This window comes from Silurus aristotelis (assembly GCF_946808225.1).
Source record: "Silurus aristotelis genome assembly, chromosome: 27".
Lineage (NCBI taxonomy): Eukaryota > Metazoa > Chordata > Actinopteri > Siluriformes > Siluridae > Silurus > Silurus aristotelis.
Genome location: NC_139600.1, coordinates 2,823,292 through 2,840,411, shown reverse-complemented (window position 1 = coordinate 2,840,411; position 17,120 = coordinate 2,823,292). Strand labels below are relative to the sequence as shown.

Below are 17,120 nucleotides of genomic sequence, written 5' to 3'. Positions count from 1 at the left end.
TGACTTGAAAGTGTCTCAGAAAATCCGTTTTATGCACCAAATTGAGATGTGAGATATTAAATATAATAATGTTCTGAATAATACTAATGATTTCTAGTGTTAATATTAGAGCAGAGCTGGTCTACAGAGCTTCCTCATTGCATTGCGCTTTAAGAAGGCATGGGGAGGAGGTGGGCGTGGTCTTCTGAACGGATGGGCGGGGATGGAGACGGGGACGGGGCTTTCTTTTCTCTGCTCTGTGATTGGTTAAACGGCGTGTCGATCACTGGAGCTTATTACAATATTCCGCAGCAGGAGAAAAATCAGGCTTGTGTGCTGCTGCTCCTCTGCGCCGCCGGTCCTCACTTTTATTTCCTCCCCGTCATTCTGGAGAACATCAAACACATAAATCAGAAGATAACGGTGCCGGCGTGCAGGAGAAAACCCACCGGAGGTGAGAGGGGGGTGTTAAAAAGACAGTAGTTGGAACATAGAAAGATCTAGAATAAAAAAAGAAATAGATTTAGAGTCACGTTTTCAAGATGGCAGACGCCGAACAAGTTTCCTCCACAACTCCAAACGTGGAAGGAGAAGATGAGATGAAGCCATGGAGAGAGTCAGGTTTCAGTGAGCACACAGCTCAGGATGAAAATGTAGGTATATTTGGTGGAGAACGTTATGTCCAGAAGGTTCGAGTCCAGAAAGCTGACGTGGAAGGTGCAGAAGAAGAAGAGGAAGAAGAAGAAGAATGGAGAAGACGACAGGAGATGGATGTGCACACCCCCGAGAACAAAGCCGAGACTGAATGTCTGGAGAAATCTGTTGATTGGATTTCTCGACCTGTGGAGTTTGAAAGCCCTGAGGAACCTGACAGCACTCAGATGCTGGATAAAATTCCAGCAGTGCACGAAGAACAAGCAGAAGAAGCCATAAACCTGGTGGATCTCAAAGAGGTGCCCGAGGATCCTTTTACGTTCATACAACCTGTACACGCGATCCAAGATCAGGACCTTTCATCTGCAGCACATCATCCAGAAGAGATCCACCACCCCAGGAGCACCAGTCCTCCAGAGGAGATCGCGTTCAATTCCGAGTTTGGGGTACAAGATCAGGACTTTGGATTCGGTGTAAAAGACGAGATCTTTGAAGCTCCGGTTGAGCTCCAGAAAGATTTAAGATCAGATCTTGAGGAGAAAAAAGACGAGGTGAGGTGGAACCCGGTGGTGGAGAGCGTCGGAATCGACTCCGAGTCGACTCTCGCAGTCTCTGCGTCTCCATCATCCCGTGAGTGTCTTTTTTTAATTAATTATTATTTAATTTGTGCGTCGTTTTAAACTGATTTAAACGAAAGACAATTTTCGGAAATGTTTTGAATTGGATTCTAATCCCAATTGGGGAAATAATTAAAAATTTTTTTATAAAATTAAAGAGTCGATTCTCCGCCGGTGTAGCGGATCCTGAAACGTTATTAAATATATATAAATAAATAAACACGATATCTCGCGCGCTCAATGAAACTCGTTTATTTATTTTTAATTTTTAAGATAAATGTTATTCCAAAACAACAACAAAAACAAATTAATCAATTAAAAAAAAAAAAAAAAGATGAAAGCGGAGCGGTGACACCGCGCGACTCGGGAGCTAGCATAGATCACACCGAGATAGACGACTAGCACACATGCTAATGCTAATCCGAAATGCAGCCATTTTAATAAAACGGATAGAAAAGAACAAATGACATGACATAAAAAACGTCATCTGGTAAATTTGTTGTCGTTTTGGCAACAACTTTGCATCCTTAAGCAATTTGTCTTTTTATTTAATTGTATTGTTTAGATGCAATTCATTAATGCTAACGGGGTGTGTGCGTCCAGTCAAACAATAGGAGCTCGAGCTTTCTTCAGGGTTTTGTGATTTCAGGGCATAAAAATTAATTATAAAACAAAAAAATGTCTAATTTCTATGCATTGAAATGATTGTGATAGAATATTATTGATATTGGACTCATGTTTTGATGAATTTTGGTATAAGGTGGAATATATAAATATAATAATAATCCTGAATATGAGTGAAAAGTCAAATATTAAATCTGACAAATGTTCAAAACAAATGAATCATATATATATATATATATATATAATTATATTATGTATGTATGTAGAATGGGCTTTAATGTGTGAACTATAAAGATGAAAGGAATCTTGATAAATAAATGAACCCCTAGTGATTTGTCCCTATTGCATTCTCCTGTCATTAATCCGAAATAAACCAAATCTATCCAGGAAATTTCCGGCCCACGCCCTGAAAAAACACAAACCCGAAGTCCACTGAACAGAACCGGTGCTTTTCTAAGTGCCAAATGCGATGATGCTGCACATTTCACGAGTGCACAGTCCGTGATTGATTGATTTTTGATTTTTTTCTTGTAGGATTTCGTTCCCCGTCTGAACTTTTGGCTTGATTCCTCGGACCACACCCTTCCACCGAACGGATCTAGTAGGCCAATAAGGGAGGGGTGTTGATCTGAAACACTAATCTATATATAGAGCGAGTGGTCCTTACAGCGGCGGTGTTCTTTTCAGGGGTTGGGGGGGAAGAGGGGGAAAAGGCAGCGGTCTGGGTGTGTCCTTTTCCTCCTGACTCTTTGTGCAAAGTGTCTCGGTGCTGAAAGTTACACCGTCTCGCCGCTTCGGAGCGACAGTTCATAACGTAACCTACAAGGAAAGTCTTGTGTATATAAACCAGAGCTTCACCTTCAACCACGTGTAACTTCAGACGGTGCGGCACAGACGAAGATCCTCAAACTGTTTAGAAACGTGTCATAAAAAATCCCCCCACTGCTCCGTAATAGCTCAATTCGAAAGTCTCACATACGCGTTCGTACAGGGGGACGGCGTAGATCAGATATGACAAGTAAAAGTATGATTATAGTATAAAAGAAAATGCATGTTCTGTGACCTTCTTCTCACGTCCGTGGCTTTTCTTAGATCGTCCTCAAGATTGTTTTTGGATTCGAATCGGAATATTTTTGTCCTCGCCATGAAATCGTCTCGAAATCCGATCTCGGATCTTTGTGACAAAATCGGAGAGCAAAAGTATTGGGACACCTGACACCTTCCAGCCTTCTGAGCGTCAGAGGAACACAATCGTCTCCAGAAATGCTGGAATCAAATGAACTAGGAGATCCAAACCTGTGCCCAAGATCTCGAAGCGAGTTTTGACCTCCGCACTAAAATCTACTGGAACGGCTTCCCAGAAAAATGGGGGCTATTTTTATTTTTATTTTGTTGAATGTTCGAAAAGGACATTTCAGTCTTCTGCTCAGGTGTCCACAAACTCTTGTCCATAAAGTCTAATATGTCAAGCTAATCCTGTAGTCCTGTCTTCCTAATGGAGGAAAGTCAGCTGATTTTAATATGCAGGTTTCCAGCAGGGACGTTAAAACTCAATATGAAGTTGTTTTTTCCTACACCAGCTGTGATGTTCCCTTTCAAGACTCGGAATTCTGTCCCTCGCCGTCTTCTATTTATAAAAACACAAAATGTTCGTCTTTTAGACATAAAGCTTTTTACTCTAAACGAGCCGCGGTCGCCGAGTACGGTTGCGAAATTTCAGGAATTTTTAAGACTGGAAACGTTCAATGGGAATTAAAGGGAATGAACTGGGAATTGCAGGTCAACAGGGAATTTAAATGTAGGTGGAAAAAAAAAGTCTTTCAGGTTAAAACATCATTTCTTCTTTCCTGCACACACAATAATGTGTGTATTTTAAAAAAAAAAAAAAAAAAAAAAAAAAAAAAGTGATTGGCAAAATTTGTACTTAATTTAAAAAATGATTTAATGATTTTTATAAAAAAAAATTTTTTTATCCGTATTATTTTGCATGCGTGTCAGTTTCTCACCAAAAACGAAATGTTTCTATTTACATTTGTTTATGATGCATATTTTTTTTATAAATCTTCGCAAATTTATAATAAATTCCCCCAAAATTCTCATAAATTCTTCGGAACTTGGAAAATTCCCCCAAATTCCCCAGATGACATTTTTAATGGAAAGTTTCTGATTTGTATTTTTTGGGAAATTGTCCGCCCCTTTTGCAACCCAATAGCTCAGTGGTGAATGCATCGGGGTTCGAATCAAGTCAGGAGTTCAGATTACAGCCTCTAAAAGCTCTAAACTTCAGTGTAGGGCCTGAAGGTGCGTCTGAACGATTGAGAACATGCACATTATATCAGGAATCTACTATTCTCTTCCTTCAAATGCAGGGACCTTCACTGTGTTTTCCTTCATCCAGACCGAACCCACAGCGGTGAGGTTTATTTATTGCTCTTCAAACAGCTATTAGGTGTGGCTTCTGATTGGTTGGAACTTGGCCACATGGTTCCTCTTGGAGATGTACCATATCTTTAGTCATATTGGTGGTAAAGTTTTTGAAGGACGTTACACGGATTGTAATCACTTTCTGTGCTCGCTCAACACGTTCCGGTTTTCTGTCCTTCTCACACGCTTTTTTATTTTTCTTTCTTCAGATGAACCCAGTCTTCCTTCCTCTACTGCTGCCGCTGCTTCTTTTCCATCTCTGACGCATTTCACTTCAGGCAAGTCCTCTCTCTTCTGCTGTTCTAACACACTTTGACTTTTCCAGCTGTGTTCGAGTTCGCTACTAACACGCAGCTGTGCGAGTCTAACGGAAATAAACACGCTTACGATTATTTTATATTTTTACGCTAAAACCTCAGTCGAAAATGTTCTGTCGAATTAAAAGGAACTACTGGTGTCGGATTTGCATGCAGCTGTTCCGAGGTCTGTAAAGCAAATTTAGAATGTAATTTGTACTGATTAACATTTCTGATTCTGTCTACAGTAAACACAAAAGTTCTTCTGTTTTTCCCAAATGAATCCATTGGCGATGACATTCAACCCTTAATTTTAGATCTTGTGGAAGGTCGATGCCCAGCATGTCCTCTGTTGGTCGGGATAATTCAGTTAATTAGTTAGGAAATTTCGGATAAGAAAACTATCCAAAGGTCACTTGATTCTTGCACCATTCGAGGTTTAACGGGCAAAATGCAATAACAAAAAAAAAAAAAAAGGAAATACGATTCCACCGCCGACTTTTTTCCATCGAAGGCCCTTCTCGTGAAATTAATCTGTAATTTACCCGTACCTCTAATTCAACAGAACACGAGCATCCTTCACTAATAGCGAACACGCAGCCCAGCTTCAAAGCGCCCATGGATCTGTTCGGCGACGGTTCACCTTCCAGAAGCGTGCCCAGATACGACCAGGACGTCTTAACCCAGTCCGATGAGGACTTGATGTTCGAAACGAAAAGGAACCCTTTCCAAGACTTCTCGCCTGTCGAGAAACTCGACCCTTTCGGAGAAACCACAGCGGACATCAGAGCGGCGAAGATGTCCGATAGTCCATCTCCGGATCTGGTCCAGAATGCCCATGATGGAGATGTGCAGGACAATTCACCTGTGCAGGACTACGAGCAGTCTTTCGATTCCAGAGAAGAGGCAACCGAGTCGCTGAGGCAACAACTTGCTTCCTCTGACTTTTTCGGCACCCCGAAAGACACGGAGGAATCCGGTTTGCCGCCGTCTCTCCCGGATATTTTGAAGTCGTCGCCACGCAAACAGGAGAAATTAGACTCGGGATCTTCAGAGGGAAGTCCCGATTTCAGTCCAGTCCACAGAAGTGCTAACGATTCGCCCAATGCTCCGTTCTCGCTGTCGACAAACAACCCATTCGCTTTCGAAGCCAAGGTCCCTTTGGTTAAGGAGATGACTGAGGAAACTGAGGCGAGGGCTGCAGAACGGGCAAAAATCGAAGAAGAAGAAGAAGATGAAGAAGCAGCAGCAGCAGCAGCAGAAGAAGAAAAGGCCTCTGAGCAAATGTTTGGTACATTTGATCTCGTGAAGGAGGCTGAAATTTCTCCGAAACCTGCCGAATCTGCAACAGAAGACCAAGACGACTTTAAGACTTTGAGCCAAGATTCTGCTCAGATGGTTGACAAGTTCGAATGTCTCAGTTTCCCAGCTGTCAAAACCCAAGAGCACTCCGACTCCGAAAGCCCCTCCGCAGACTCGCTCTCTCCCGTCTTGGAGGCCATGGCAAAGAACCCGTCGAGTTTCCAAATTGAACCCGAGCACAACGTGCTCCAGGAGGAAGTGGAAGAAGCGGAGGAAGCAGAGGCTGCGGACGAGATCTCCGAACAAGAGGCGTCGTCCGAAGAGTTCGAGTTTGTCGAGAAACCGCCCCGGGGTGCCGTCGACGAGTTTCTGGAGACCCTGGAAAACTCGAAGTTCGCCAAGGCTGGAGAAACAGTTGACTATTTTGAAGACGCGGGCAAATTTTCAGAAATTGCAGAGGCGAGCCCGGTCGAACAAGAAACAAAGGATCATGCGTACTTCCTCCTCACCGAGCCGGCGAGCGAGGCCTCTCCGGCGAGAGGTAAGGCAGGCCTGGAATTGTCCGATTTCCATGTGCCCTCCCCGGCTCCTTTGGCACCTAGTCCTGTGGTCCAAACCGAGACGGTGGCTGTGAAGAAAGCGGACCCTAAAGACCTCAAGCTGCCGAACCTAAATGCAGGAGCAGGTAACACGGCAGGCTACATAACGGCTTTTCATATCTGTGGATGAACCAATCACCTTCCAACCATCCCTCCAGTGTCCCCTTTGTAGTGCTCCCTTCTGTCCTCGTTATGCATGGTGTCAGTCATAATGCACGTTTGTGCTTTCATTTCTTTTTTTTTTTCTTTCTTTCTTTCCTCACCCTTTTCTTTCATCTATCCATTCATTACTCCTGCATGTTTCTTTCGTATGGTATGTACTGTACATATTTCCTGCCCTTATATTTTGTTTATCTGACCCTGAGGAAACATCCTCGACTTGCACTCAATCTCAAAAGTTCTCCACCGGTTAATGAGTTACTCATGAGGAAGAACCTCAGGCTGATTTGTTTTAAAGGTCGTCTGCAGACGTTAGCAAACTTGTTAAATTACGATTACTTTTAAGCTTTCCATCCAAAGCGCCAGAACGCCATTATTCAGCTTGAACTCGTACAAAAATATCGGCGTGACCGGTTTGTTTGGTAGGGCGGGTTGCCAGGGAGCTATACATTTATGCTCCTGCATTGCGACACTCCTGCTTATCAAGTGCAGATAAAATGCCTAAGTCGAGTCCAAGAGAGCGCAAACGTGCAAAAGGGCAATTTGTTTTTTTGTTGTTTTTTTTTTATATGGGGGGGTTTTAGGGCTTTTTTAATTATTTTTAGAGCTTAATGAGATCGCACTATGAACCCCTTGGTGGTACATGTTGCTCTTGCACAGTTTATACGATTGAGAATAACCGTCATCGGTTGCAGATGATCAGATTTAACTGCTTGGGTTTTTCTGTATAAAAAAAAAAAACCGGAAGAGTTTCTTGGATCGAGGTTCCACCTAGTGGATTTTCTGCCTTATGCTATTTATTAGCTTATGATAAGCAGTTACATTTATTTATTTTATATATTTTTTTACAAATATAGATCACGGGCTGGTTCTCCGGTTTCTCTAATGAACAACTAAGTTGACTTCTACATCTGGTGCCTGAGGGCGTAATCCGATATTGAGGGTCTTGCATAACGGAGATGGAGAAAGTGTACGAGCGCCGAGGTTGAATTTAAAGCAGAAGGTATGCTGGTTGGTATGTGGGCGAGTGGAACGAGAGTAAGTGGGAAGGAGATGCTGCGTCAGTGCGTTTAGAAGGGTCCCCGAGCCAGCAGGCGGTCAGCTGACTTCAATCCTGCAACCAAAGAGAGGTGGAAAAGGAGGGAGGAAGGGGGAGAGAGAGAGAGAGGGTGGGAGGGAGGGAGAGAGACAGAGAGGGAGGGATTACTGCAGTCACCACAGTGGAGGCAGCGTTCTTCTCGTCATTACAACCTGTTCGTTTCGCCCCCCACCAGCCACTGCAGCTCCACGCTCCTCAGCCGGCCTGGAATGCCAAGCTGATCCCCTGCAGACATTTCCCTAATCATCTACTGGGGGAAGAACCATGGACGGTCAGGACAATCAGGACAAACAGGAGTGTCAGCCTTCACAAAACTGGAGAGACAAGGGTACAATCTCTAAACTTGTTCTTAGCTGACTTTTGAAAAGGGAAAGACCTCTTCTGGTGCTGAAATGGTCCTGGTCGGTTCGTGTTCCTCTTGTAGCGATCGAGCCTGAACGCGTGTTTGCTCGCTAGGTGGGACTTTAGACCCGTTCCAGCGTTGCTGTCGCAGCAGAGTCGGCGTGCGTGTCCAAAGGTGCTTTAGGTTAAACCGTGATCTCTCGTAATTTTCACGGAGGCAGTTTCAGCTTCTCCTGTGGCAGCCTGGACCTTCAGTTCACTTTACCGTTTCCAAAAATGTCCAGAGTGAATGCTGAGGTCTAACGTTGCAGTTGTCGCTTGTCGTTCGGGTTTTCCAGGCTCGTACGTCTTTTCGGGGTATTTAAACGTCGGCTGATGATCATGAGTGTTTGCGAAAGACGAGACTTGCATTGCAACAGTGAGGGCATTGTGCTCCGGGTCAACTCCGAAAGTGATGATCAAGTGTGTGGACATAATGGGGCAACTCATTCAAAAACACACTTTTTTCTTTCTCTTTTTTTCTTTTTCTGAAAATAATGAGCTTGTGGTGTTTGGCAGCGCTCCATTCCATTAGAGCCAAGTGCAAAGAAGGTGTTGGAATTTGTGAAATGGGGTTATGAAGGTCACCAGACTCATGAAGTACAGTTCTGCTGCATACTAGAACTGATTGGTTGGTCTGAGACGGTTTGTGTTCGGGGGTTACGTTGGCGGCCAAATGTCTTGTAGAGCTTAAGGCTATTTTTAGCCATTGGCAGTACATCTGGTTATGTAAGAGGAACTGCAAACCAGAATCACGTTTTGCTTCTAAATAAAACCTGTCGATTTTTCATTCGCTTATTAGAACTTCAGAACACAATTAGCCATTAGGAAGGAAGAGTTGGGATGGGGTTCTTAAGCTCCGCCTTTATATTTTCAGCCAATCGGCACTCCGTCGTTTAACTTCAGTTAAACTCGCCAGCGATTCGTGCGGATTTGCTTTGTATGCGATCAGAATACAAGCCTCAGGTGTCGAACTTAAGACCAATCGTTTTTGGGTTTTTTTTTTGCAGGTTTTGTTCATACCTGTGGTTACTTTCCACATTTATCTCAGCAAATCTTTGGCTCACATGCTTCACTTCAGTGCCTGTATTAATTTCCTAATAGCTTTGTATTGTGCTGTTTATTTCTTTTCTTTATTCGACTGGAACCCAGCATAGGACTGTATTAAGAGCCAGTCGGATTCCGAAGCTCGTGGCCAGAAAGATGTACAACACGTCTCAGGCTCTGTGAGGGAGCGGAGCGAGGGTGGGGGTGAAGTTAACTACTGAAGTTGCATAAGTAGTGTGAAGGTATCTGTAGCAGAGTTCAGTCGTAATCTGATCATAATGTTTCCTCACTAATGTGTTCTTTTTTATCTACATATAATAAAGCTGATTCATGAGTGCAGGAATAAAAGAAGGGGGTTTTGTAGTTTGGGCAAATAATAATAAAATATAATTAATTTTTTTTAATGATTTTTAAGATTTCAAAAGAATTCCATCATTTTGTGGATGCGAGTTAATTTCCATTGTTTTTTTGTTTATTGAACAAATGTTATATATTTTATTTTATATAAATTCAAATAATTAATAATAATAATAATTTTTATATATATTATAAAAAAAATTATATATTGGTTTTTTTTTGGGCTTATCCCACGTGAACGCGCGCCGAGCATTAGCAGCAGGAAGCGTGTGCGCGCCTCGTGCTCGCGCTCCTTTCCCTCGGTTGCGTTGGTGCGGGCGGCGCAAGATGGACGCCAAACGGGGTCGGTGTTTCTCTTTTTTTCCACTTTCTTTAATACTTAAAAAAAAAAATATATATATATACGTATGTTGGTTGATGTCGAGGATTTATGTCTTAATTTCATTTTATTAGAAATGATAAAAAAAAAGACGTTTTGTTCGGCGCGTGCAGGGAGGAGAAGGCGGAGGTCGCAGTGCGCGTGTCGGTCGTCCATGTTGCAATGACCGCAAAAGTGTCCTGTTCTATATAGTAACATCCACAAATGGACATATTTTAGATATGAAAATCTCGTGCCTGGATCAAGGACGTGATGATGGAATAATGACGAGGAAATAAATGCGACTTTCGCGCGGACGGCGCGCGCGCCCTGATTCGGTGTCGCGAGCGCGCTATTTATAGCGCGCGCAGACCGTCGGTGCTTTAACCATATGTAGACAATCTCTCTGAGTCTGACTGAGTGCCTACACGTGGACCGGGGGTTTGTGCGTGCGTGCGTGACGATGCCACCACGCGGGTCCTCGATTCTGGGGCTGTAACGCGTTGATCAGGTGTGTGCAGGTGTAAAAATCATCAGGGGTTCATCCGTCGCTCCACAACCTTTTTCTTTTAGCACCACAGACCAGTTGCATGCATTTGTTCATGGATTGGGGGGGGTCACGCGTATAACTAAACCCAATCACGTGCATGTCACTATTATACATATTATAAATATAATCACGTGTAGCGTTGGAAACTCAAGTGCAGGAAGTGAGGAAAATTGGCACAGGGCAAAGCTTTTATTATATTTTTTTGTTTTTAAATATACAAAGGAAACATCCTACAGACCGCAAACGTTAATAAATGGAAATAATGTAAATTATAATATTTTTTTTTCTGGCCCCAGATGTTTGGGGATTTCCTGAATAAAAAACAAAAAAGTTGTACTCAATCAATTAGGGGGGAGGTACATCTCATAATCATCAATAATAATAATAATGGAAACATGATTTGTGGTTTAAAGAGCCTCTGCAGGCATCGGATCCAAAACCCCAACCGAGCGTTCCAGAGCAGAAACCAAACGTTTAATCCGTGATCACGTGTGAGGGCTTTATGAACATGGGGGTTAATGAGAATTGTGTTTAATTCATTTAAACATCCAGCTCATGTTCAAAGGTTTGTTTGGGGGGGGGGGGGTGTGATCTGATTGGTGCAGGCAGATAAGAGTCGAAAGTGTTGTTTTTTTTATTTTTTAACTTTATTAGTAAAACCACTACTGCGCTACAGCGTCTCCTTCCTGTCTACAGTAGTTTTGGGTATTTATAAAACTCTACTGCTTGACGCTACCCGATCTGTACCGGAAATACGTGACTCATTAGGTTGTCTCGAATCTGCCTCTCCCGGGCCCTGAGCGAGGCCCCTATCACCCTATCTGCTCAGATGAAGATCTACTGAGATGATTGAAGGTCGCTTCGGATAAGGGCGTTTGTCAAAAGCCATAAATGGAGGCTCCAGCTGTAGAAACGTGCATATCCGATATCTAATTATTCGAATGTGATCGGTTGAATTGGACCGGTTTCAGTTGATTTCCGTCCTGACGCGCTCAGGCTTGTGATGCGTCTCTGACGTGAAATTCCTCAAAGCCGTACAGTTAAAGCAGGACTTAATGAAGCATCTCGCTGTTCCCTGAATTGGCGAAAATCTCCAAAATCGGTTCGGTACTCGGTGTTAAACGCACACTAAGGTCTCGAGCACATTCGCATGTCGGCGTTGGACCCCGTAAACCCGAGCCGCCGCTCGCCGGGCTTCGCCGTCCCCCTCGAGCATGTCTCAGTCAGCGGGTCAAAAAATAACCGCTTTCGAGTCTAAATGTGGACGTGACCCGTCTCGAGTGACCGATGTCCTCGGACACGCACCGGGCACTGGTGTCGGATTCACAGTCGCCGTCTCGAAGCAGGAAAAGAATTAGACGGATCGGAGCTTCGGTGTCGAACCGGTCGCCGTTCCAAGCGGTTCTTTAAAACCGGATTCAGGAGTTTTGTTGAGCGCGTAGTGTTTGTGATTTCATGCACGTTTCTGTAAGAGCTAAAGGAGATTACATCATTCACACACACACACACACACACACACACACACACACACACGTCACCATTTGTTCAGGCTTCAGTTTATTGGCACTAAGCGATCCCTGTTGAAAGTGAAGTGAAGGGGAGGGGGGGGGGGGTTTAAGTGTTTGAAGCCTCATGTGAAAGTAGACATTCCAGATTTGAACATGTTAATTTGGAGCTCTGATCGGCTATTCAGCACACGATCTTTCTTTCTTTTTTCTGACTTAGCGGACCTGAATGATAAAAGCTACACCGCTTTTACAACAGGTGTGAACGCTGCACACTTTATACGTTCTCGCGGTTCCAGCTCTTCCCATTTCCTTGTCAGGAGGCTGAATACAGAATACTGCCACCTGCTGGTATGGGAGAGTTCTGTTCTTTCACGATTCGGTGTGTCAGGCGCGCCTGCTTAATAATCTTACTTTAACGATTCCTCGGAACACAAAATTCTTCGTTCAGTCCTCTTATCGAACACCAACACGGAGCACCGCGTTTCCACACGGACAGTCATTACTGACGCACCAGTCGCTAAACTCTGTAGCACTCTGCACAGGTAAACACAGTAGACGATGAGGAACATGAGGGGTGCTTCAATCAATCGCTCGACACTTTAGTTAAATAGTCTCAAAATAGTGTTCTCTTTAATAGAAAGCCGACAGTGTCCTCGACGCAGAAGAGTCTGTTAGATCCCTCCTAGAGAAACTGTTTCTATCGTTTTAGCAGAGGCCACGCCTTCTCCCCGCCGCTGTCAAACAGGCCACGCCTCCTAATCCAGGCTTATACACGCCTCCTTAAGGTTGCACCTTTTAGATGATAAAAGGCCACGCCTCCAAATACAGACGCAGGAGCTCCGTCTCAGACTGACTTTAAAGCTAAAAATCTTTTCTCATCACTGAGTGTTGCTCGAATGTTTCTTCCCCGTGAAACCCCAGAACACACCCTGTAATCCTGCTGTTTTCCTTCACATCCAAGTCCCTGCTTCTTCCCCATGTTCCTATTGTACAGAACGATCAAATGTGGATGTTGGACGGCACGTAGCGTATTCGGTGACTGCGTAAACGCCAAGTCCCATTTAGACGAAACGAAACGAAAGAGTATTTTACCGCATTTGGTTTTGTTTCGTTCTCCTTATGGGGCTCTGTTCCGTTGCTGCCGTCTCAACTACGCAAAACAATAATAATAAATTTAAGTTTGCTGCTGATGTACAGTTTTGCTCAGTGTGTGTGTGTGTGTGTGTGTGTGTGTGTGTGTGTGTGTGTGTGTGTGTGTGTGTGTGTGTGTGTGTGTGTGCGCGCGCTGCCATGCCCACAGTGGTGGAGCTGCTCTACTGGCGCGACGTGAAGAACTCGGGCATCGTGTTCGGCGCGTGTCTCCTGCTCCTGCTGTCGCTCAGCGTGTGCAGCATCATCAGCGTGCTGTCCTACGTGGCCCTGGCGCTCCTCTCCGTCACCATCAGCTTCAGGATATACAAGGGGGTGCTGCAGGCCGTCCAGAAGAGCGACGAAGGACATCCGTTTAAGTGAGTGACGTCATCAGGAGTGTTTCTGCCAAGTTCATGAGTTCTATATGATAGAAACGCACTCACCACTCAGACACAGTCGTATCCTGAGCGGCTTCCAGACGGTTAGGGGCCTTGCTCAGGGGCCCAGCAGGTGGTGCTGGGATTTGTATTTACAACCTTTATATCAGAAGATCCAACACTGAGACACTTCTTTTTCTCTCCTTCTTTCACTTCCTCCTACTGCTATTTCTCCTCCTCCTCATTCTTTTCATCTCCTCCTCCTTCTTCTTCTTCCCATATTTCTGCTGCTCCTCCTCCTCCCTTTTTCTCCTCCCCCCCCTCCTTCTTTTATTCTGTCTTTTTCTCCTTTCCTCTGCATCCTCCTTCTTCTATTCCTTATATTCTTTCCTCCTTCTTTTCTGCCTCCTCCCCCTCATTATCCTTCTTCCTCTCCTTCTATTCTGTCGCGTTTACTTCTACTTATTTTTCTACTCTACTTTCCTCTTGCTCATATTCCTTCTTCCCCTCTTCCTCCTCCTCTGTCTCCTACTTCTACTACTTCCATTTTCCTCCTCACGGAGCTCTGTGTTGACACACACACAATCATAGGGAATGAAATGTTTGATTGGGACACGCTGAAGGTCCTCCAGCAGGAGGCAGTGTGGTGATGCGGGTTTCTTTGCGCAGGCTGTACCTGGAACAGGAGGTCTCTCTGCCCGATGAAGTGGTCCGCAAATACAGCGACACAGCCCTCGGCCGGATCAACACCGCCATCAACGAGCTGCGCCGCCTCTTCCTGGTCGAGGACCTCGTCGATTCCCTGAAGGTGAGACTCCATTAGTGAGGCAGATGCCTTCATTCTAACCTCTGCCTCATGTTGCACCAACGAAGAAAAAACACCTGAACTGTTCCAGACGACTTTTCTTCTGCCCTTTCCCTCCTCTCCTCTTCTGCCCTTTCCCTCCTCTCCTCTTCTGCCCTTTCCCTCCTCTCCTCTTCTGCCCTTTCCCTCCTCTCCTCTTCTGCCCTTTCTCTCCTCTCCTCTTCTGCCCTTTCCCTCCTCTCCTCTTCTGCCCTTTCTCTCCTCTCCTCTCCTCTTCTGCCCTTTCTCTCCTCTCCTCTCCTCTTCTGCCCTTTCTCTCCTCTCCTCTCCTCTTCTGCCCTTTCTCTCCTCTCCTCTCCTCTTCTGCCCTTTTTCTCCTCTCCTCTCCTCTTCTGCCCTTTTTCTCCTCTCCTCTCCTCTTCTGCCCTTTTTCTCCTCTCCTCTCCTCTTCTGCCCTTTTTCTCCTCTCCTCTCCTCTTCTGCCCTTTTTCTCCTCTCCTCTCCTCTTCTGCCCTTTTTCTCCTCTCCTCTTCTCTTCTGCCCTTTTTCTCCTCTCCTCTTCTGCCCTTTTTCTCCTCTCCTCTCCTCTTCTGCCCTTTTTCTCCTCTCCTCTCCTCTTCTGCCCTTTTTCTCCTCTCCTCTCCTCTTCTGCCCTTTTTCTCCTCTCCTCTCCTCTTCTGCCCTTTTTCTCCTCTCCTCTCCTCTTCTGCCCTTTTTCTCCTCTCCTCTCCTCTTCTGCCCTTTTTCTCCTCTCCTCTCCTCTTCTGCCCTTTTTCTCCTCTTCTGCCCTTTTTCTCCTCTTCTGCCCTTTTTCTCCTCTTCTGCCCTTTTTCTCCTCTTCTGCCCTTTTTCTCCTCTTCTGCCCTTTTTCTCCTCTTCTGCCCTTTTTCTCCTCTTCTGCCCTTTCTCTCCTCTTCTGCCCTTTCTCTCCTCTCCTCTCCTCTTCTGCCCTTTCTCTCCTCTCCTCTCCTCTTCTGCCCTTTCTCTCCTCTCCTCTCCTCTTCTGCCCTTTCTCTCCTCTCCTCTCCTCTTCTGCCCTTTCTCTCCTCTCCTCTCCTCTTCTGCCCTTTTTCTCCTCTCCTCTCCTCTTCTGCCCTTTTTCTCCTCTCCTCTCCTCTTCTGCCCTTTTTCTCCTCTCCTCTCCTCTTCTGCCCTTTTTCTCCTCTCCTCTCCTCTTCTGCCCTTTTTCTCCTCTCCTCTCCTGCCCTTTTTCTCCTCTCCTCTCCTGCCCTTTTTCTCCTCTCCTCTCCTCTCCTCTCCTTTCCTCCTCTCCTCTCCTTTCCCTCCTCTCCTCTTCTGCCCTTTTTCTCCTCTCCTTTCCCTCCTCTCCTCTTCTGCCCTTTTTTCTTCCTCTCCTCTTCTGCCCTTTTTCTCCTCTCCTCTTCTGCCCTTTTTCTCCTCTCCTCTTCTGCCCTTTTTCTCCTCTCCTCTTCTGCCCTTTCTCCTCTCCTCTTCTGCCCTTTTTCTCCTCTCCTCTCCTCTTCTGCCCTTTTTCTCCTCTCCTCTCCTCTCCTCTCCTTTCTCTCCTCTCCTCTCCTCTCCTTTCCCTCCTCTCCTCTTCTGCCCTTTTTCTCCTCTCCTCTCCTCTTCTGCCCTTTCTCCTCTCCTCTCCTCTTCTGCCCTTTCTCCTCTCCTCTTCTGCCCTTTTTCTCCTCTCCTCTCCTCTTCTGCCCTTTTTCTCCTCTCCTCTCCTCTTCTGCCCTTTTTCCTCCTCTCCTTTCCCTCCTCTCCTCTTCTGCCCTTTTTCTCCTCTCCTCTTCTGCCCTTTTTCTCCTCTCCTCTTCTGCCCTTTTTCTCCTCTCCTCTTCTGCCCTTTCTCCTCTCCTCTTCTGCCCTTTTTCTCCTCTCCTCTCCTCTTCTGCCCTTTTTCTCCTCTCCTCTCCTCTCCTCTCCTTTCCCTCCTCTCCTCTTCTGCCCTTTCCCTCCTCTCCTCTCCTCTTCTGCCCTTTTTCTCCTCTCCTCTCCTCTTCTGCCCTTTCTCCTCTCCTCTTCTGCCCTTTTTCTCCTCTCCTCTCCTCTTCTGCCCTTTCTCCTCTCCTCTTCTGCCCTTTTTCTCCTCTCCTCTCCTCTCCTCTCCTCTTCTGCCCTTTTTCTCCTCTCCTCTCCCTCTTCTGCCCTTTTTCTCCTCTCCTCTCCTCTTCTGCCCTTTTTCTCCTCTCCTCTCCTCTTCTGCCCTTTTTCTCCTCTCCTCTCCTCTTCTGCCCTTTTTCTCCTCTCCTCTCCTCTTCTGCCCTTTTTCTCCTCTCCTCTCCTCTTCTGCCCTTTTTCTCCTCTCCTCTCCTCTTCTGCCCTTTTTCTCCTCTCCTCTCCTCTTCTGCCCTTTTTCTCCTTTCCCTCCTCTCCTCTCCTTTCCCTCCTCTCCTCTCCTTTCCCTCCTCTCCTCTTCTGCCCTTTTTCTCCTCTCCTCTCCTCTTCTGCCCTTTTTCTCCTCTCCTCTCCTCTTCTGCCCTTTTTCTCCTCTCCTCTCCTCTTCTGCCCTTTTTCTCCTCTCCTCTCCTCTTCTGCCCTTTCTCCTCTCCCTCTTCTGCCCTTTCTCCTCTCCTCTTCTGCCCTTTCTCCTCTCCTCTTCTGCCCTTTTTCTCCTCTCCTCTCCTTTCCCTCCTCTCCTCTCCTCTCCTCTCCTTTCCCTCCTCTCCTCTTCTGCCCTTTTTCTCCTCTCCTCTTCTGCCCTTTTTCTCCTCTCCTCTTCTGCCCTTTTTCTCCTCTCCTCTTCTGCCCTTTTTCCTCCTCTCCTCTTCTGCCCTTTTCCTCCTCTCCTCTCCTCTTCTGCCCTTTTCCTCCTCTCCTCTCCTCTTCTGCCCTTTTCCTCCTCTCCTCTCCTCTTCTGCCCTTTTCCTCCTCTCCTCTCCTCTT

General features: G+C 45.8%; 1 protein-coding gene across 2 annotated transcripts in view; it reads left to right on the top strand.

Annotated features, from left to right (window-relative positions):
- The first annotated feature begins 233 nt into the window (after positions 1–233).
- rtn4b (reticulon 4b) overlaps positions 234–17,120 on the top strand; it is a 25,869-nt gene continuing 8,982 nt past the window's right edge. Inside the window, exons 1-5 of one of the 2 annotated variants that reach the window (XM_083532358.1) lie at positions 234–1,263; positions 4,508–4,576; positions 5,160–6,581; positions 13,255–13,462; positions 14,132–14,270. In XM_083532358.1, the coding sequence (XP_083388484.1) occupies positions 522–1,263; positions 4,508–4,576; positions 5,160–6,581; positions 13,255–13,462; positions 14,132–14,270 (2,580 nt within the window). In that variant the 5' untranslated portion in view covers positions 234–521. The remainder of the gene's footprint in view (positions 1,264–4,507; positions 4,577–5,159; positions 6,582–13,254; positions 13,463–14,131; positions 14,271–17,120) is intronic. The other variant, XM_083532359.1, reaches the window with a different exon arrangement.